Genomic DNA, 22,945 nt, shown 5'->3' with positions numbered 1-22,945 from the left:
GGCAGGAGACAAACTGGAGGTCAGGAACCACAAGTCGGATGGCAAGAGTCAACCTTGGTCAGGATGCCAGGAAGTCAACATGTGGAGCAGAAGCAGGGTGGAGCCCAGTTGTTTAGACAGCTTCCTGTTGGTCCAGCTGGCTGCTCTGGGACTCCATCAGTAGGACCTCAGGGGTGGAGCCACAAACTGGGGCTGGGTTTCATGGGTCCCAGATAAGCAGTTGTCAGCAAGCTGACAGGTACAGGGTTGGAGCTTGGCCACTCCTGTAAACCCTGCGGACCTGGGTTCGGTATCCGTGGATCATGACAGCACCTAGGTTGGTCTGTACTTTAAATCTGAATGTTGTAGTTCATAACATAGTAGATGACCCAACTTGAAAACTTGCCCTGCTTGATTAATAGAATTCTGAAGGCCTCCAGAGACACTTTTGGCAAACCACCGGTTCACAATGAGTAAGTCAGCATATGTAGTAGGAGATAGAACTGCAGACTGGTGTTCTTTGCCAGCCACTACTCTTCTCCAAATCACATGGACAATACTTAATGTACATTGTCATTGATTTATATTATATTATCTCATCCTTTGAAATGAGAGGGGCAGGAGTTAGAGGCTTTCCAGTGAGATTATGCCTCTTAGAATTGGAGACGTGTCATTACAGCCAGGAAAGACTGCGCTATCAATAGAGAAAAACTGCAAGGGAGTCAACGCTGAATATATGTTTATAACCATATTCTTCAGCAGCTGTCAAGGCTAATTCCCCACTCTGGCACTTTGAGTGCAGAAGGTGAGGGCCCACAAGGATTCTAAAAATCAATACTGGCCACTCCTGACTTGTATTAAACTCCCAAGGTTACAGCTTTTCTCTGACCTTGGATTGGTAGATGCTGCCACCATGCAAGTGCAGAACTCCTTTGAGAACCCAGGAAGGCACACTTGGGAATTCCTTCCTATGGCGTACCCTCAAGCCCTTTCACACCACCACCCCTTCAGGGAAGAGCTGAGAAGGGGCGGGGGGTGGAAATTAAACATGTGCACAAACCTCTTAAGACACACAAATCCAAATCCTGTTCTTAAAAAAATAAATGTTATTGAAAGAAAGAAAATACATCTGGGAACTCAGGCTATTGCTAGATTTTAAAAGAGCCACTATAAGAATTAAGCACCAAGAATAGCTTTGTTGAGGTCCATCTTAAAGGTTACAAGCAAAACAGAAGCACCTGGGGTTAGCACAGAGGAATCCACAAGCCATAACGAAATAAAAGGGATAAATCTAATTGCATCTTCCTAGACATTTCCTGATCTACTTACATGTCTGGGGTTTTAAATTAGTAGTTTCTAGGTATGATACTGATGACTTTTCATACCTGGTCCAAGCGTTTTACAGCATAGCTGTTGCCCTGTCCACCTCTCCCCGGGAGAACAACAGACAGACAAAAGGGGAGTCTTGTTTCAATTTTAAAAAGTTCTAGACCTTCCCTTGTTTCTTTTGGCCAGGTTCCCACTCGCTTCCTTTTACCTATGCATAGCAGTGAGACTTTTTAACCCTTTACAGGTAGAGCAATTAGAGAACAGCTATTAAGAGGGATTTTATAGCTACTGGCTGGTTGGGAGTCCATAAAAGGGAGTTACCCCCAACCCCCTTCATTTATCACAGCAGCTTTGTCAGTAACTACAGTACTGTAGTGTAGACACTTGCTACAGCGACAGATGGGGTTTTACCATCACTCTAGTAAATCCCTTCCCTCAAGAAGTGGTGGCTAGGTTGATGGAAGAATTCTTCTGTCAACCCTGCAGTATCTATACCAGGGCTTAGGTTGGTTTAACTGTGTCTCTGGTGTGAATTTTTCATGCCCGTGAGTGACGTAGCTTAGGTCAACCTAAGTTTTAGGCTTCAGTATCTCCTTTCTGGGTTTGACTTCAATGGTATGCTGAATGGTATAGAGCAGGTAGCGTGTGCTCTATTTGGAGCAGGGTGGGAACTCTACCAGGTCATTCAGCACATCAACCAGCAATTTAATTTAATTTTTTCTTTAGTTTTGTAGTTGACTTTTAAGTTGATGTGGAGTTTTCCGGTTATTGTTGCAGCTATGCTATTGCACGTCCATTACTACAAGGAGAAAAGATTCAGTACTCATAGAACCATAGATGTTGTGTTTCAAGTAGTTTCACTTCCTTTTCAGCCGTATTTTTGAAAAGTAATAACTTGACCAGCTTTGCTTCTGCTGGAGTCTGATGGGTTGCGCCACATTTCCTTTACATATATTGTGCAAAAAATACAGGGACAGTTGAGCCCACAGGATGAAGATCTCACATCAGTTAATCTTTTCCTCCCCTACAGAGTCCCCAAATTTCTCAGATTGTCCCTGTATTGCCCCTTGTTTGTTTATGTGGTTAAAAGTTCTGTGAAATGATCCCATATCGTGTCAGGTAAAGTTTGAAATGCTACAAGAGACAAACCATTATGAATTATGTTTAGTGAAATTGGTAATTTCTTCTCTTCCTTTGCAGGTTCTTTAAAGAACTTGAAGCAAGGCATCAGAACAATATCTTCATAGAGGATATTAGTGATATTGTTGAAAAGCATACTGCATCAACATTTGACCCATATGTGAAATACTGTACTAATGAAGTCTACCAACAGCGAACGCTCCAGAAACTATTGTAAGAAATTATGCTTAAAATGCATGTTTTTAAATCATCCCCTTAACAGCAGCAATCAGGATTTCTTAAAGCATAACATCTGGGCTCCAGTTCAGCAAATCACTTAAGCACATGCTTATTTTAAAGCACATGTTTAATTCCATTGATGTAATTGAGGGTGAAAATATACTTGGCTGTCGAGTCCAATCCTATTTGCAGTCATGTGCTAAATTGTCTTCATTGACAAGCACAGTTTTACTAGTTTCTTCATAGCAATGCTTTTATACTTTTCCCTTTGTATCATATATTGCATTTTGTTGATTTTTGTGTGTATGCGTGCACTGATGTATCTAAATATCAGTTATATTTGTATAATATTTCTAAATATAACTGTCGAACACTAAAAGGATGAGATTCCCTCAGACTGCCCTTCCTTTGATTTAGTGACATCACTGCTATTTGAAAAGAGAAATTCACATTTCTAAATTAAAGCAATCTTTTAAAAACCTATGGTTTCTTTTTTTTCCTTCAGAGCTACAAATCCAGCCTTCAAAGAAATGCTGTCACGGATTGAGTCCCATGAAGACTGCAGGAATTTACCTATGATCTCTTTCCTCATTCTTCCAATGCAGAGGGTTACACGCCTTCCGTTGCTGATGGATGTGAGAACAGAGATTTTTTTTTTTATCTGTATATTGTGTCCTTGGAAATTAAGCAACCTTTCTTTTTTTAGTTATTGGCCCATTCCCACCTTACTTTGTTTAGACTGGAGCCGTGGCTGTATAAACTGGTCTGTCAACAACAAAGAGAAAATTGTGAAGTGGGTAGTGGCATTTATTTGCACTTGCACTGACCAAGGAACTGTGTAGAAGATCAAGTCAAACAGTTGGGCACCAGTCTCTAATGAAACTGTATGTCGAAGTCAAAGTTAAGACACAACTACCACAGAAGTTGCATACATACAGAATTGGGCCTAGAACCTGGTCCTTCTGTTCAAAACATAGGCTTTCTGCATGCAGACTAAAGGACTCCTCCTTTAGGGCCAGACTGTGCACCCCACTTTTCTCACAGGAATAGTCCTTTTGGCACTGTGAAAATTAAGGGGGTCACAATCTGATCCGTAGCCAACAATTTTAGTAATTTCTCCTCTGCCCTCAATGCGGCGGGGAAGCCACTAGAGGGAAACCTCATTTACATCCATAGCTAGTAACCAGCCTGTTATGGTGGGGTGTGTGGGGATCTCTCTCCCAACAGACAGCTGCAGTGATTGGGAGAGCCTACAGTGAGGGAGCTTGCTAGGAAGCAGAGGTGGAAATCTGATGGAAACATACATACTCATGAAGTCTGTGGCATTTTGGTTTGGATGCCAGGACTGAATGTGATCTGCACTGCTGCCAATTACATGGATTAAAATCCACACCTGAATTCTGGCTTTAGTAGGACCCAGATCAGGACTTGTACAGGTCAGTCTCCTCTGTAATCATGAATACTGCTATAACTATGGGGATGTGTTCAATACTTCACAGTGGCTGATTAAATAATAGTCCTTTATATATATCTACAGTTGCTAGTTTAGACATCCTGGCCACATGGGCCCTACTCTACTGTTCAGTAAATCCCTGTGTTTGTTTAAAAAAAGAAAAAATCCAAACTATTTAAATTCAGGATACTTCTATTCTTCAGGTATGAAAGCATCTAACAAGCTGAACAGAATGGAAAATTACAAAACAGTTTTTTCTAGGAGATAATTTCTAAACTTTATGCTGAAATTTTTTCTTTACAGTGAGTTTTCATTGTTTCACTTAAATTGTAATATGAAAAGTATGATTCTCTTCTTACATTCAGATTGTAAAAACATAATTTCACCTGAAGAATGGTTTCACATTAAAGGTCTTACAATATTTGTGTAACTCTACCAAAAACATAATTTAGCCCCTTCATTGTTAGGAACATATTGATACAAGGGTTTATTTTGGCCGAACTTTATTTTCATGACCAACTCACGTGGTTAGCCAGCTTTCAGCAAAAGTTCCACAGTGCTTTGAACATTAGTGACTGGATTATGTTGAACCTTTATACAGTAGGAATAAAGGGTGCAAAGAGCTTCCCTCCCTCCCCACTTTCCATGGTCATCTTAAGAGCCAGAGACAATTGAAAGGGAGCACAGGCTCTGCTCTCTCCAGGGCCTTTGGGAGGACATGGTGCTCCAAGCAGGCAGGTCCGTGGCTTACCCCCTCCCTCAGCATTAGACCATAAATTGGTATTGGCATGCTGCACTCCCTGAAGAGCACATAAGTAGGTACACACCCCATGTGCACTGAGTTCTGGCTGGTAGGAAAATATGCTTCTATGTTGCCCCTCCATGTTTAATTTCATTAATTGTACTGTAATTCTGTATTCATCTGATTTTAGATTTAACAATATACAGATTTCAGTTTTGTGACTTGATTGACTTTTATTTCAGACCATCTGCCAGAAAACCCCTAAAGATTCACCAAAATATGAGATCTGCAAACAAGCCTTAAAAGAAGTGAGCAAGGTATGTTTTTAAAAAGCAAATCCTACACAGCCAACCTGCTTCTTTTAGACTCTCTTCCTCCTCAGTTGTGCAGTGTGCTTTGGCCAATTCAATATGCCAATCTGAGACATGCTCACTTTTGTTTTTCCAAATGGCTTTGGCCCCTTATTTTTATTATATATAGCACCACTTATTTGATGTATTATTTACCTCCTTCATTATTTTCTTGATCATGCATTTCATAATGAAATTGGACAACTTGGTTCTATTCTCCCGTCATTGTCCAAAAAAAGGAAAGTGGTACAACGCCCAAAGCCTGGAAACTGCCATGGATTTTCTAGAGTTAGAAAACTGGAGCTCCTAACAACATTTAAGGATTTTTTTTTTTAAATGAAATTAAACCATTTCAGTCAATAAGAGCTGTGTTGAAAATCTCTTTTCAGCTTGGAACAAGTATTGAGTACACGCAACAATAGAGGAGCAATCCATTAATACCCAAATCATAAATATTGCCCATAATTAATTCTGTAATAACCTCCAATGGGTTTCTTTTAAAGCTGATAATGAGGTTTTAGAATTTGGCATTGGTGACAACTTCACAATGAAAACTGTTGGCCTCAAAAGCTTTTTGAAATAAAGAGAGAGACAGTTTGAAATGGAAATCTAGAAACTAGCCTCTGAGATCTTAGAATTTGAGACCCTACAGTACACAAATGAATGTCATTAAATTTGATGGATTGGCATACCCCTATTGGAAATAAGGTTCCCTACATGTTAGGGCTAGACACTGCCTTAGGCTCTGAGCATTCCTGGCTCATTTAAATTATTTATGCATGGAAATTGACAATTTTTTTCTTAAAGTGGAAGAGTAATGAAGGATGAAAATGTCAAATTGCTTTATTCAGGAACAGTCACTGACAGATCAGCTTCACATTTAAATGATTCTGTTTCTCAGAAAAAATTCTGAACTGCTGCAGTAACACAATACTGCGGCCAACACACTTGAATTTTATTGTGGGAACTTCTTGTAGTGTACAGAGTATTCAGACTGAATAGGAGAAGGGGGAGGAGAATTTGCCTGACTGATATTGTTCATACCTCTTTCTCCGGATGCTGCTTAACTATACCCAATAAGCATGACTTTTATCCCTGACTCATAAAAATCCTCCTGTAGAACAAATGTTTTACAATTTTTTTTTCTCAGGGAAGATATCTAGAGCTTAGTGTATAAGGGCTTTGTCCCCATCGTCTTCAAATACTCAGCTGTTGCACTGAATTCATTGCCTAGTCGTGTGCAACAAAATAGTTTAATTTGTCTCCTATATAAAATCCACTAAAAATGTAACAGCCTAACTTGCTAACATGCTGCTTCCTATCTCCCCAACAACAATTATAGCAAAATAAAAAGTGAGCTTTTTTTCCTATTTGAAAAGCTGGAAGGCTCATTTGTCCTTTCTAGACTTTTGATGCTGCAAGTTAGCCTAGAGAAGGCTATCCAGACAGACTCAATTGATTTGTGTTCCTACTTTCAGCCTACTCTCCACCACTCAACACTGACAGGGATTAGCAGGAGTCATGGTGTTAGCATTCAGTACATTAGCTATCCTTTTCATTGAATTGCTGTGGTACTGGAAGGATCTGGGGAACTGAGTGAATCAATGGAGTATGCTGTTGCTCAGACATATCTCTCTCCCCTTCCAGGAATTGAGAAACAAGAAGGGGCCCATTGACTTTTGGGGAGCCCATGGAAGGGGTTAAGGAGTATATTTTATTTTTTCCATTTAACATATCTGGATGCCTGATCTTCCTCCCTTTTTTTTGTGGGGTGGGTGGGGCTCTAGAGGAATATGACAAATTTTCAAATCACATTCTAAAGCATGTGTGAATAGTTTTGTAAAATACTACCTTCCTTAGCTTGCCAAAAGAGCATCATAACGTTTGCCTTGGTCCTTCAATAAACAATTTGCATGTCTGCAGTTATAAGGGCAGCATATAACATTGGGTCACAACTATACAACTCACTTAACTTGCCAGAGTTAGAGTTTATGTTCTCTCAGGGTGCCCATTAAGTTTTTTGGACTGAAGATCTGCGATCCTTTTGAGTTAGATACTTTGTGCCACTTGTACTGCTCTGTGTGGAATAATCAATCCTCTTTGTGGTTTACTGTAAAAAAAAAAAAAAAAAATCAGTTTCTTTGATTTTCTTGCTTCTTCAGTGGTATGCATTTCCACAGAAAAGTTGCCATGTAAAGGAAAAACTAGTAATGCAATATCTAAATACATTAAAGTAGGAACACTTTTTTCCTTTTTCTTTCTAGTTGGTCCGTTTATGCAACGAAGGGGCTCGAAAAATGGAAAGGACAGAAATGATGTACACAATTAACAACCAGCTGGAATTTAGAATCAAGGTATGATATTTGCATTCATGAACTCATTTAGCATGTGCAGAACTTTTGCCTTTCCTTAAGTTTTAAGACTGACAGATTCACAGCCAGAGAAAATGAAGCAAATTAGCTGGGGACTGTAGAAGCCATGATGCTGAACTGACCTTTCAACAAAAGACTAAAAGTTTGTCTCCTGAGAGCAGCTGAGGCTGTGAATGCTCAAAGAGCAACAGATGCCATTGCTAACCATATCTCAGTTACGAACACCAAGCAGCTAGAGCTTTAAACAAAAAGTAATTACACAAGTTAACACTACTCACCTGAGTATGGTGACCAGATAGCAACCGTGAAGAAACAGGACAAAGGGTGGGGGGTAATAGTGTACCCTTGTTGCCAAGAAGGCCAATGGCATTTTGGGATGTATACGTAGGGGCATTGCCAGCAGATCGAGGAACGTGATTGTTCCCCTCTATTCGACATTGGCGAGGCCTCATCTGGAGTACTGTGTCCAGTTTTGGGCCCCACACTACAAGAAGGATGTGGAAAAATTGGAGAGAGTCCAGCGGAGGGCAACAAAAATGATTAGAGGGCTGGAACACATGACTTATGAGGAGAGGGTGAGGGAACTGGGATTGTTTAGTCTGCGGAGGAGAAGAATGAGGGGGGATTTGATAGCTGCTTTCAACTACCTGAAAGGGGGTTCCAAAGAGGATGGATCTAGACTGTTCTCAGTGGTAGCAGATGACACAGAACAGGAGTAATGGTCTCAAGTTGCAGTGGGGGAGATTTAGGTTGGATATTAGGAAAAACTTTTTCACTCGGAGGGTGGTGAAACACTGGAATGCGTTACCTAGGGAGGTGGTGGAATCTCCTTACTTAGATATTTTTAAGGTCAGGCTTGACAAAGCCCTGGCTGGGATGATTTAGATGGGGTTGGTCCTGCTTTGAGCAGGGGGTTGGACTAGATGACCTCCTGAGATCCCTTCCAACCCTGATATTCTATGATTCTAATAGTGCCTATATGAGAAAAAGTCCCAAAAAACGGGACATCTGGTCCCCCTACACGAGTTACACATAAAAACCAAGAGTATTTGTGGCACCTTAGAGACTAACAAATGTATTTGAGCATAAGCTGTTCTTTTTGCGAATATAGACTTACGTGGCTGCTACTCTGAAACCTGACATAAAAACCAGGATATTCGGACAGAAGGCGTCTCACTGTCAGTGAAATCTTGCCCCCCTGTTGAAGTTAATGACAAAATTCCCATTGACTTCAGTGGAGCTAGGATTTCACCTTGTCTCTTTAACTCATGAAGTTCTGTAGAAGTGTTTAAACACAGATGATATATAGAACCGTTCATTGGTCTTTTTCTCTGTCTCTTTCTTTCTTTCTCCCTACCTTTTCTGGGTTTGTCAGCTCTTAGATATTTTCAATAAACTAAGAAGATACTATGAGAAGTGTAGTGCATTTTAAAAATACTGTAATAATTTAACTAAAACATATTTTAAAAGTGGTAAAGTATATATTGTTTAGCAGGAAAAAACAAGTATCAGACATTATTACATTCACAGCTGTTTTGCCTGTTGACATATTGTGTTAAACTCATTAAAATGATTAGAGTTCAGTACTTATTAAAAGGGCTGCATATGATAGTGATATTTTCCAAATCTTTTGAGTACAACCAAAGTTACAGATTGTGGTGTTTGTTTTCTTTATCAGTGGCCTGTCGAACAAGAGTCAAATGTGATTTACAAAGTTTTTGGTGGCATTTTCAAAGTATCAACAATATAGAAAAAAATCTTCTTTGTACCTCAAAAATGTTCATTTAAAACAACATTTTGTAAGTGGAATATCATACCCATGGGATGACATTATTTCTCAAGAATACTTCTTACTAATGCAGTGACAAAAGTACCATTTTGTGTATTGTTTTTTTTTTAAAAGTCTGTATATTTTAAAGGATTTCTGTACCCCCATCTTGGCTAGGGAAAGTTCATGACTCTGGAGCAAGACTTTTCAAAGGGTCCACAGCATTTTTATTGACATATTTCCAATAAAAATAGAAAAATAGGGTGTAAATATTCACTTACAATAACAAAAACAAAATAAGAAATTCTTTGTAAGGTGATCATGAAGTTCACTAACGACCTTGGGATAATATTCTCAAGAGATTTGGGAGACCATCTTTTCAGATTTGTCATTCCAGAGCCTTCAAGTCTGAGTAGTTTCTAGGAGTTTATATAGCCAAAAGGCTCTCAAAATGCCACTGTAAATGGCTTATATTCTTTATTTTCACCACAAAAGATGTCCATAATCTGTTGTTCTTGATTTAGGCAGAAGGATCAATCTCTTACAGTGTACCCTCTTCTAGAATGTATACTGCAACTTCCCTCTCTCATCAGTTTCATGGGAATAAAACAAGCAACTTTTATTCTTTAGCTTTTTTGCTAGAGTACCATTCTGTATATCTTAAACATGACTCCTTGGTGGTTTAAAATTTTAGCTGTGGTTTGAGAGTTTGCCAGTCGGATTGTAAAAGGCTGATTTTTCTTGGCGTAGTTTCAATACACTTTATTATGCTGAGCCTGTTTCTTGTATATAGGAAGAAGACATTCTGTGTTCAGCATTGCATATATTTGACAGTTAGAAAAAAATATTTTTAAAAGTCAAAGCAAGTGTTCTCTGGAATCTAACCTGTTAGGAAACCATATGCTGAATTTATTTGGCATAGAAAGCAATTTTGAGGTATGTTGAGTTAATAGCAAATAAAAGCTTAGTTAAGCCCTTTTTAGGTATAAAATAATTGAATATCTTGAGACTGTCTTTCTTAGAAATACACATAATTTAAACTATAAAATAATCTCTAGGCCCCCATATGACATTCTTAGAATTGCTACAATGTTTCATTCAATCTAACTTGGTTCGTGAAGCTTGAATAACCAAAGCCACTCCAAAAATGGTTTAGTTTCCTTTTTATGTACTTACTCAGCTGTTTGCCCATCCTGAAGATTTAATTTTTATTTGAGATGAGAGGATATTTATTCAGTGTCTTCAGTTTGAGATTTCATGTACAGTACTGGGGAAGTGAGAGGCTTTTTTCCTGCAAACAGAAATAAGAATTTAATTATTTGGAGCAGCATGCATTTTGTGACTGCTACTGTCAAAGACCATTGTTGAAACTCAAGCGCTGTATTTGCATGGTTATGAAAACATGATATTGGGATATTAATATAGTTGTATTTGTGTCAGTCCCAGGATATTAAAGAGAGAAAATGGGTTAGTTAATATATTTATTTAATTGGATCAACTTCCAACAGAAATTGGAGTCTTGATCACTTGGTGGAGAAAGATGGGAAGCAGCATTTGTCTTAGCAATGTTAGGTTTCATTCACATGATTTCGTGATCCCTGAGTTTTGGATGAGTGGGTTGAGTTTCTGGTTCAAACTGAGCCAAAATTTCAAGTCAAATATTGCTATGAAACTTATTACTTTGATTTCATAATGATGAAACTCAATACCTCCTGCAGCACTGAGGAGTTTCTTATGAGTTTCATATCCAAGTACTGAACTAATTAGACCAGCGGTTCTCAAACTAGGGGTCATGACCCCTCAGGGGGTTTTGAGGTTATTACATGGGGGTCGTGAGCTGTCAGCCTCCACCTCAAACCCCGCTTTGCCTCCAGCTTTTCTAATAGTGTTAAATATAAAAAAGTGTTTTTAATTTATAAGGGGGGGTCACACTCAGAGACTTGCTGTCTGAAGGGGGTCACTAGTACAAAAGTTTGAGAACTGCTGAATTAGACCTTCCATGGGATGTGAGTTTGAACAAGGTGACAATGAGGTGACAGTGACAAGGTGAGATAGCTACTGATAAAGGGAATTATATGATATTCTTATAGGAAAAATTGAGAAATGTGGGTTGGTTAGAATTATTGTAAATTGGTTACAAATCTGGTTAGAAAACCAAACACAGTACCTAATTCTGTACTGTTGCATGGGTGTACATTGGAAAAATCTCAATTTAAATAAAACCAGTTTGATTGCACACTCTAGTCCACTGAGAGCAATTGGGGTTTGGTTCATTATCTGCTTGGAGAGTAGCATCTATGTGGTGTCATATATAGATTAAAAGAGGGCATACCAATATTTAGTATATTTATGACTTGGAAAAAATAGTAGAAAAGAGATTAAATTAATGGATAATAGAAAATTGTGGACATTTAAAAGGGAAGTCCTCATTGAACAAGAACTTGCAAGTTTTGTTAAGTGAAAAGCAGCTGGCGGGGGTGGAGAGAAAGATTCTGGCCCAGCATCTACTGTATTTTATATTGGCTTTTCTATGTTATATAGTATAGGCAGGAAGGGCACTTTGTGAACAATTTTATTATTTTACTGTCATTAAAAAGGCATATGCAGTAATGTATTTCATATGCAAGAAGAAAGTTGTTGCCTCTAAAACTATGGATGTATTTATTCTCACCCTTTAATTCTTGCACCAGTGAGATCACAGCTGAAATACTGTGTTCCCTTTTGGACATAATATTACAGTGCAAATACAGACAAATTGGAGACAGTTCAGGAAAGGACAGCTAAAATACTTAAAAGCCAGAAAAATAAGACACATAAGGAATGATTACAAGGGCTGACAGCTGCATGGAGAAATATTTTATGAGCATGTAAAGGGGTGTTCTAGAGACGAAATAAAGCAGTTGTCTTCATTAGTCAAACATGACAAGACAAGTAATGGGTTTTAGCAGCAGCCAAGAAAGTTTAAATTCAGGTGCAGAGAAATTCCGTAGCTGAAAAATCAGTCACTGGTAGTGATAGAACAGTGAGATAACAGAGGGAGGGGCAGAATCAAAATTTCATAATGGACTATGGGAAATGGTTAGTGGTTTTAGGATTCTGCCACAATAATGGAGGATTAAAGACCTCTCAGATTTCCTTTCCTCCTGTACTGGTTCTGGTTCACGTGATCATCAAACACAAGGATATTAGTGAAAGAGTGTGTTCCCTCATGGTTAAAGTTTGATTGGCTTTCCATTATAAACTCAGTTTTGACACCCCTTCCACCCACCTTTAACTTTATTAGAATTTAACCAGTCTCCCAGGGTCTCTGGTCGACTACATGAGCACTCACCTCAGGATACTTTGCTGTGACTCACATGGGGCTTTAAAGTTGTGCAGAAGCAGACACATTCACCATGCTCAGGCACCTCTTGGCATCTAGGACTAGAGAAAGAGAGACACCATGAACGGGCAGGATTGATAAGCGCCACAGTCTGCCCTGACCCAGTGGGTTTCCCTGGTCCCAGCCCCAGCATCTCTCGCTAGGTCTTCTGCGATTATCTGTGTCCTATAAGGAGGGGCTGAGGCTGGCGCACTCAGTGATTTTTATAAGCTCCAGAAGACAATGGGAGTTTAGACATTTACTTCAATAGGGCCTGGCTTTCACACCAAGAATGCACTCAGAGTTTCTCTCTAGCAGAGTTTATAAACTCTGCAGCAGTGAATCTCTCCATATTCCCCTTGTCCCAGAAGGTGTGTCATATTCTCCTGGTGTTGATTTGGTGGGGGCTGATTTCCTGCTGCAACCAATCTATAAGGATACATTATAGTCCTAGTTGGTTCATGTAAGGGTCATTAAACTTTATGTGTATATTTTTTGTTTTTACAAGCAGTTTACAAGCATACACACAAGTAACTAGAATTATAACAATTTTCATAACTATTCTTGGGGAGAACCAAGAAAATTAATACTTTTAAGTTATGTACAGGAGAAATAGAAATATACATCAGACATTTTCATTATCATAAAAAGAAAATAAAAGCCTAGCCAGAAACCTTTTTAACATAGATGTTTGGACTTAGCCCAAGTATTTCCATGTTAGTCTTTGAGATGATGATGTCCATACAGATCCCAGTGTAGGTGCACATGCGCCTCATGCAAGCAAGGTTGGAGTCTTTTGAACAGCTGTGTCCGTTGGGGCTATGCATGCATCCTGTGCCTTCTTGTGCTTTCTGGAAAACCTTTCACATGCTTGAAGAATATTTTCCCACTCAGCTGTCAGCCCTCTTAATCATTCCTGATGGGTCTAATAAACCTGATACCTGAAGTACTAGCAATGTCAGGCCCACCCAGGATCAGCCTTCCAACAAATGGGTACCCTGCACAGGCCCTGTGGCAAACACCTGCCATTATACTATCTGCTGCAGAAAGGGTGGGAAAATGGTATTAAGTCCCTAAAAAAAGTTTGAGTACTTGTACGCCCACCTCTTTGTCATCTCAGTAGTGCAGGAGAAATCTACATCCAGCAAAAGCATCCCAAAGGACAAGGACCCAACAAAGTTCAACCTGTTTGGGGAGAAATCCTACTGCTATACCTCCTTTCAGCTGCAAGTGTAAATTGTCAGACCCTTCTGGCCAAATAATTATTTCCTGAATTGGGATGAAGTAACGGCCTTTCTATCTAAGCTCCCACCTGAGAAGTATTCAAGGATTTCGTTGAAGAGGACCAGTAAGTGCCTAAAACGCCCTCTAAGCTGCAATGGATGTTTCAAACACTGACTAGATCCATCACCACAGCAGTGACAATGCGATGGGATTCATGGTTTCAAGCATCGGCATTCCCAGAGAAGTGAAAGTCACAATAAACCACCTGCCCTTTGAAGAGATGGAGTTATTCAGTGAGCACACAAATAACACACTACATTCCTTAAAGGGCACAGAGGCTTCCTGGCACTCCACAGGGATCTATACCTGTCATAAATATAAAGGGAAGGGTAACCACCTTTCTGTATACAGTGCTATAAAATCACTTCTGGCCAGAGGCAAAGTCCTTTTACCTGTAAAGGGTTAAGAAGCTCAGGTAACCTGGCTGGCACCTGACCCAAAATGACCAATGAGGGGACAAGATACTTTCAAATCTGGAGGGGGGAAAAGGCTTTTGTCTGTCTGTGTGACACCTTTGCCGGGAACAGATCAAGGATGCAAGCCCTCCAACTCCTGTAAAGTTAGTAAAAGTAAGCAAATGCATAAGGTTTTCTTTGTTTTTGGCTTGTGAAAGTCGCTGTGCTGGAGGAAATGTGTATTCCTGTTTGTGTCTTTTTTGTAACTTAAGGTTTTGCCTAGAGGGATTCTCTATGTTTTGAATCTGACGGTCTGTAAGATTATCTTCCATTCTGATCTTACAGCATTGTTCTCATCTTTTTTTTGTTCTTCAAATAAAGTTCTGTTTTTTAAGAATCTGGGTTTTTTGGGTCTTAAAAATCCAACACTGGTTTGTGCTTATCTTGTTTGTTCTCCAGCCTCCCCAGCAAAGTGGGTGTAAGGGTTTGGGGGGATATTTTGGGGAAATAGGAACTCCAAGTGGTCCTTCCCCTGTTCTTTGTCTAAATCACTTGGTGGTGGCAGCATACTGTTCAAGGACAAGGTGAAATTTGTGCCTTGGGAAAGTTTTTAACCTAAGCAGGTAAAAATAAGCTTAGGGGGTCTTTCATGCAGGTCCCCACATCTGTACCCTAGAGTTCAGAGTGGGGAGGGAACCCTGACAATACCTCAGCCCCTTATTTCAAACCACATAGTTACCAGACCCCAATGAGACAGAGGAAGCCACTATGCTGTGCCAAACAGCCTGATTAGCCTCCCAAGGAGAAGCCCAGATGAAGCCGGAAACACCATCTTCCTCCTTCTCCTCAGTGATGTACCTTGCTCCTGTGGCTTGTTAGCAAATTTAATAAGGCTTTTAGGAACAACAACAGAGCCAATTAAGAGCATGCAACCTTCTGAATCCGCTTTTCCCCATTTCACAAGGCATGGTCTGCCATAAAGTTGGACAGATTGGTGCTAGAGAGCCTTATCCGATTTCACTCTGTAGCTCCTACCATCCCCTCTTCCCCCACCCTCTTCAGGAATCCTTCTCACAAGAGCCTGTTACAAACAGAAGTGGCTTCATTGCTTCATCTAAGAGCCAGCGAAAGTGCCAGCAGAATTTGGGAGGAAGAGGCTTCTTTCTACTCATGGCATTTCCTTGTCCCAAAAAGAAAGGGGATCTTCGTCCTATATTAGACCCGCAAATACATGCACAGCCTCAGGTTCAGGATGGTAACACTTTCTTCCATCTTCCCATCTCTTCAGGCTCAAGAATGGTTTTATGCTGCTTGACTTGCAGGTTGTGTACTTCCATATGCTATCCAGGCAGCCCACAGGACATACCTAAGATTCATAATAGGGTCCACCCATTACCAGTACTTTCCATGCCATCAGGAGAATTCACAAAATGCCTGGCAGTGGTAGCAGCATGTTTAAGACGACAGGGCATTCACATCTATCCTTACCTAGAAGACTGGTTGATCAGAGGCAGGTCTCAACAGGAGACTGCAGCAGCCCTGGAGTATGTCCTCTTCGTGTTTCCTCAGCTAGGCCTCCTAACTTTGAGAAATTGTCTCTCAACTCATCACAGATGATAGCCCATAGGAATTCTGTCATAGACTTTCAGTTGGCAAGAGCCTACCACCCAGAGGACAGGTTCTAGTCTCTTCAATCCGTGACAAATTGCCTAAAATCTGATCTGATGACAATGGTACATGCTTGCTTAGGACTAGTAGGCTACTTGTCAGCATGTGCATATGTGATTCCAATTGCCAGGCTTCATGTGCAGTCCCTAATTCTATGGCAGATCACTCGCTATCTAGGCACCACTTGAACAAGAGCCACAGGTCCACCTCAGGTCCTGTGGTAGCTGAATTCATGGCTGCAGCTGAAGAATGCTGTGACCCTGCCTTGGCAACAACACTCCTCACAGACACCTCAGGGACAGGTTGAACCATCTGCAGATGCAGGGAACCTGGTCCCAGGATGACTTGAAACTGTGTAAATGTCCTGGAGCTCAGGGCCATGAGCTTGGCCTGTGTAGGATTTCTGTCTGTTCTGCAGAATTCCTCAGCGGAGACCTTCACAAACAACCCCTCCTCAGTGCACTGTTATAAACAAACAAGAAGGCATTCATTTATCCCCTTTCTGCCAAGAAGCCATCAGGCTGTGGACATGGTGTCATCGGGATAATCCTGTTGTTTTGACATGTTCCAGGAACCAGCAACTACCTGGGGTGATGCTGTCCTCAGGGCACCCAGAACCGTAAGCTACTGTGTTGTACCTCCTTGCCTCACAAGAGAGAGCTTTGCTGGAGCTTTAATCTGTGTCAGCTCCCTGCCTCATCAGCTAACTTCTTGAGACACTGCCAGTCTTAACGTTGCCTTGCACATAGCGGTCAGTGGACCCCAGTTCCAGAGTTCTCCAGTGATGTGTCTCTGCAGTGTCCAGTCCCTCTCACTGGACACTCCCAGAAATTTTTAAGTTCGCTGCTTCCAAAGAGACAGTGCACACACCAGCCTGTTAGTTTAGCTGAGGACTGACACTTTACTTCAGTATAACAGCACTGAGATGGTTTATAGTAAAGAAAAGAGATGTAAGTGATGCTAAGTAAGAGGGGAAAAAAAACAGGTATGGTAACAAACAAAATAATAAAACATGCTTTCCAGTGTCCAAGGCTGAATTTTATCAAACTAGCATGTTTGTCTAGACAGCTTTCTCCCTGGCCAAGGCAGTTCTATCTGTCAGACCCATTGCAAATATCCAGCTGGCCTCCAGTATATCTCCCAGCCTGTCCAGTCATAATCTCAGAATCATGGTTAGTTTATTGCATCACGACCCACAATCATTGCACTTAATGGCTTGGGTGTTGGCTACAGACAGACACTGCTCTATACAGATTCAAGAAATTCTCATCCAGAGCGGGAAGTCATTACTAGGAAATCCTACTCCTCTAAATGGAAAAGATTTTCCATATGGACAACTTGACAATCTAGACTGAGTATAGACCCTGAGATTGAGAGTCCTTGACTACGTGCTGAGCTTCAGACTGGCCTAGTGTTTAATTCTCAAGGTCCACCTTGTAGTAACGTTGGCATGTCACATTCTGGTGCAGTTTGCTCAGTCTTCTCATATCAAACAGTATCCATTTTCCTCAAAGCCCTTCTGCATACTACTCTCCTGTTAGAGACCCAACCCCAGGTGGGACCTCAGTGTCATTCTCCCAAAACATATGGAGCCTCCTTTTGAGCCACCATCAAATTGCTTGGTACGCCCCTTTACCCTCAAGATGTGTTTTTATAGTTGCTCTGCAAGGAGAGGGTCAGCAAGTTCCAAGCCCTTCTAACCAGATTTCCTTTTACAACCTTTTAGAAAGATAAAGTTGTGTCGAGACTGCACCTTAAATTCATCCCTAAGGTGGTCTCCAAATTCAATGTCAGTCAGTCAGTAAACCTGCCAGTGTTCTTCCTAAAACTTCACTTGATGCTGGGAGAAAAGAAGCTGTGGGCTCTGGATGTCTCGAGCTCTATTATAGCAGTAGTCAATAGTCAGACAGCGGGCCAAATCCAGACCACCAAACACTTTTGAATGGACCCTGAAATCTTTTTATTTACTTATGATCATTATTGTTCTTTTTTTTTTTTATTTGCTCTGGAGTCTGGACCTTGACTATACCTTGAGCAAGAAATTTGGACATTGATAAAAAAATAATTGACTACCCCTGCTCTATTACCTTAATAGGATCAAGCCTTTTAGGTTATGTCCCCACCTCTTTGTGGCTATATTCAGCCCATCAAAAGCCCAACGTGTCTCATCGTAGAGACTTTGAGTAGATCGTGCAGTGTTTTTCTGCCTGCTTTCAGATAGCCGATGGTCCTGTGCCTCCAAATATCAAGGGACTCCACTAGGGCACAGGCAGTGTCTTGATCCTTGAGCTTCAGAAATATGCTGCTATTTGAGATCTGCAAAGCAGCAACATGGATCAACTCAGTTACCTTCATTAAAGATTACACTCTTGAAATGGCAGCCAGGTCAGATGCCAAGTTGATGGGAGCGGTGCTGCAATCATTATTTCACTAATAATTTCCACTCTTTAGAGGATGCTGCTTGCCTGTCAACTACAAAGGGATCCATACTGACACACATTTGAGAAGAAAGAAGGGTTACTTACCCAACAGTAGCTATAAGATGCAGTCAGTTTGGGTCCCACTGCCCACTCTCCATCCCTGCTTTTCAGAGTCCTCTGCAACCGTGGGCTTTGAACTGTGAGGGAACGAAGGGAAAGTCACAGCTGCTCCACCCTTTTTGCTCTCGTAGAGGAGCATGAGGAGGCACAGGATGCATGTGCGGCTCCAGTGGACTGCTATGCAAAAGGACACATGCACATGGGGCACATGTGCGCTACTGTAAGATCTATACCTGACAACATCCTCTCCAAGAGCCACCGTTACTGTAGTAGGGCAAGTAACTGTTCTTTTTCTGATGTTTAGGAGTTGATAGCTATGGGTTTTGCTGTTTCCTGACTTTCAGATACATTTGCTTTTGTTTTTAACCTTTGCTGTGACTTTACTGACTTTCAGACCTCTTCTATTTTAGTAACTGCAGTATTCTAATCTGGTAAATTTTTCTGTTTGTAACTTGAATTTTGCTTTATGAGAGATGGTGGTCTGGGAATATTTAAACGCCATTTTATTTCTGCCCTTTTGAAGAGATTTACTTAGTTCTGCATTAGGTGGAAACATGCTGGTAGGTCCATTTCACAGCATGCTCAATTCTAGATTCTGTTTGTTCTTAATTGATTTGAGCAGATGTAGTGTGAAGGTAGCCAGTACTTCTAAAGCATCCACTGTTGGCAGGTGTCTCCTGCATTGTACATTACTTTGAATCTTGAAGTCTCTATTTGACACCTATACTCCTATCTTTGTTTTGAGTTTATTCATGCATTTTTCCAAGTGATCCTGATACTCCTTTGTCTCACAGAAGGCTTGTGACTTACAACGAAAACGTTTTTTTTCTTATTTTGTAGCCATTTCCACTGGTCTCCTCTTCCCGGTGGTTAGTGAAAAGGGGTGAATTAACAGCATATGTGGAAGACACTGGACTCTTCTCTAAAAGGACCTGTAAGCAGCAAGTGTACTTCTTCCTCTTCAATGATGTTCTTATTATCACAAAGAAGAAGAGGTAAGGGATTCGACACTCTAAAACTGCATGTGTGTCTAATTCCTTGAGTCACACGCAAGCCACAATTGTCTTGAATGTTGCATGAGTCACCCTGGGGAAATGAGAACGTAAACTTCCTGGCTTCACAACGGCTAAGTTTATTCAATATTTATCTCAAGTATAATTTATTGTTCCCAAAGCCTTTTTAGATTATTCCTTTAGCAACTGTTTGCATGTTTGAGTGAATGAGGAAGATATGAGAAGAAGCGGTTATGCATAATATGCTTGCAGCACAAAAACAAAACCTCATGTGAGTGGAAATGTTGACTAAAAATGCATTAAGTGCTGCCAAAACATCTACAGTTTTGTAGTCATACATTTTGGTATGCTGTGCCTGTACAAAGAATGAATGAATTAAGGAGGCATTTTTGAGTCTCTCCTATTTCTCCATCAGACCATACTCAGAATTGCATTGGTTGGAGATCAAACAGAAATGAAAATCCAATCCAGTCATAGTGACTCAGCAAAGGTATACATTTTAGCAAGATAAATAAATATGTGGAACAGGAATGTCTCTCCATACTATTCTCTCCTGGAGAATCGGTATCAGTGATGTGATAGAGGAGGCTGCTGGGAGCACCCTGTTAAAATTCCACCACCAAATTGAAGGGATCGTTACGGTCATTCCTCTGCCTTTGATGGAGTTCATGCCCTCTGCAGATGCTGCTCTGTCATTCCTGACAGAGATGACTTGCTCCTGTGGTTACTAAAAAATAGTTTTGAAGAGCAAATGTTCTGCTTTTGGGTTGACCAGTTACACCAAATATCAGGTATTTTAAAAATGATTTCGAAAATCTTGAGCCTGTGCTTCAAACAGTACGATTGAGCACTATGCTATAATTCTGTTGTAGTTTATGCATTTTTGAGAAACAAAATGTGAACACTTCCAGCAAAATGCGGCATGATTTGTTTGCTGCCTTAGTTCTTGGTTATATTCAAGTGAATAGATTTCTCCTCAGCCTGTTCACTGTAGTACACGCACGGCTGGGACACAGGGTTTATCACAGGTTACAGGGAACACTTTTTTATGGGAGCCCCTTTTTGAAACGTTGGCAGCGCATCAAAGATTTGTATCACACATCTTTAAACAGTGTGTTTCTTTCTGTTCTCAGGGGACTAAAGTTAATATTTTATTGTGCTGGTAGCTAAGTAAACTTCTGAATTGGAAAACAATGAAAAAGTCTATTATCTGTGTTACATTGTTTATTGGTTTCCTGTGGAATAGCTTGGTTACCCTGCTTCTGAGATAATTTTTTGTAATAATGTATTCTTTCCAAACTCTGGCTCTTTTGATTTATAACATCTTCCAGCTGTTGGAATCTGTGAGATCCTAGTAGACCCTATAAGTTACAGTAAATAAAACTTGATCTTAATTATGGAGTTTATATATTCACTGTACCAAGATCTTTCTAAATAAACACATGAAGTTGAAAAGTATTGATTCCTGTGATCCTACCACAGTCATTCTGATCACAAAATATGTACTGCACAAATGCAGACAAACTTACTAATTACATTCTTTTATGTGATCCATTGCACCTTAGCTGTGCAAAAAAAATCCATTCCCATGCAGTTTTTCAAAGTTAAATTTGAACTGGCTTCTGCACATGTTATAACATTAAATAATTTAATGACTGTACTAACACCATTGGTACAGTTCCTCTAGTTTTTAAGATGTAACCAGGGATATTTTGAAGGTGATATTCAAGTTTAAGACACTATGTGTTTACATTTGCACATTTGGGTTTCACATGCTTTTTTCACTGCTGCCATAAAAATCACTTTGTTGCACCCCTGCATTATAAGTCCTAATCATTCGGCTCCTTGAAATTGTACAAAATGAGTTTTCTTTCTGTATCCTGAAGCTTATTTTCACTTGCCCTGTCAAAGTCATTAACCATATTTGTAGAGCTCAGTTAGCACAATAAGGAGTGATTAAGTCCAAATTTTTTAAAGGCCAGGATTGATGGTATAGGTCAAAGTAGTCCCACAGATAACTGATAAGCAGTGTTGGTCCAACAACATTCAGCATGTAGAGCAGTACTTACGTTTAGACTCAGACTTTAAGGACAAAAGGGGCCAGCGTGATCATCTAGTCTGACCTCCTGCATATTGCAGGCCACAGACTCTCACCCACCCTTTCCTGTAATAGACCCCTAACCTCTGGCTGAGTTACTGAAATCCTCAAATCTTGATATAAAGACTTTGTTACAAAAGTTTTACCTACCAGAAGTATAATTAAAAGAACTGCATTTGTGTATTACAGTGAGCAAGCACTCCAGAAAAGCATTTGTTCAGTGAGATTTAGCTATAAGATGATAAACCTCATGATACTGTACACGTAGGCATGCTCCACATCAGGTTTTAGGCTTTCATTCCTACAGTGCTTTCCTCGTCAGATCCATCCACAGCCCCTAGTTTGAGCTCATCCTGCATTTGTAATGGTAAGACTTAATGGCCTACCTTTATGTTCTCAAATAGTTGAATGGGATTTAGCAACCCAATTCCCCTTGCTTTAATGGGTATCATATGGCCAAATCCCATGGAACTCTGAAATATTTTAGAGGCTTATGCTTTAAACATCGTGCTGCTTTGCAGCCCAATCATGCATAAGTATATTAAATGCGCTTTTGGGGATCGCTTAGGGCCCCATTTACTTTTCTGTGTATCACAAAGAAGCAGGAAACTCAGAGTTGCTTCAACACGCTTGTTCTTTGAGGGGTTAGGGCACTGTAGCGTCTGCTGCAGAACAGCCTGGCCCTTGAAGCTAGCAGATCACAGGAGACACCCAGTGAGTCCCTGTGCTTTTGTGCAGCTGGCCTGCTGGCAGCATGGTTCCATTGGGCCATAGAGCATTAACACCAAATGGATTTCTAATGATTAAATCCACAAGGTTGGTTGAGAGAACCTGCTTGAGTGACTCTTCCACTGCTTCACTCCTCACTGTTCCTTCAAAAGTGTGAGAGGCCTGGGCTCCACTGTTTTTACCTCAACTGAGTCATTGTCTTCCACATCCCTCCTGGCTGGGGGGAATTAACAGTTGGCAAGTTATAGCCTGAATCCAGCATCTTTTTTTACCTTCTGGCCCAGAGCTTTAAATAGTGGCTAAAAATTCCATCCCTTCTCCATTGTTTAGCATGCAGCTTCTTGTGATCCTGATTCAGTTTATTCTCCAGCTTCTGTGGAGTCTTCCAGGACGTAGACGATATCTGCATTTTTAATGTAAAAATCACACATGGACTTTTTACGTAAACTTTTCTGGCCGCCTTAATACAAACTTTGATTTCTATCTCTTGAATGCATGATGGAAG

General features: G+C 40.5%; 1 protein-coding gene across 1 annotated transcript in view; it reads left to right on the top strand.

The window, feature by feature from the left end:
- Nucleotides 1-22,945, top strand: part of ARHGEF26 (Rho guanine nucleotide exchange factor 26) — a 112,491-nt gene that overhangs the window by 50,703 nt on the left and 38,843 nt on the right. Inside the window, exons 6-10 of the mRNA XM_077826494.1 lie at nt 2,509-2,661; nt 3,173-3,302; nt 5,105-5,179; nt 7,477-7,566; nt 19,441-19,595. Of these exons, the coding sequence (XP_077682620.1) occupies nt 2,509-2,661; nt 3,173-3,302; nt 5,105-5,179; nt 7,477-7,566; nt 19,441-19,595 (603 nt within the window). The remainder of the gene's footprint in view (nt 1-2,508; nt 2,662-3,172; nt 3,303-5,104; nt 5,180-7,476; nt 7,567-19,440; nt 19,596-22,945) is intronic.

Source organism: Eretmochelys imbricata, chromosome 9 (genome assembly GCF_965152235.1).
Source record: "Eretmochelys imbricata isolate rEreImb1 chromosome 9, rEreImb1.hap1, whole genome shotgun sequence".
Classification (NCBI taxonomy): Eukaryota; Metazoa; Chordata; order Testudines; family Cheloniidae; genus Eretmochelys; species Eretmochelys imbricata.
This window is presented reverse-complemented; position numbering and strand designations above follow the sequence as displayed.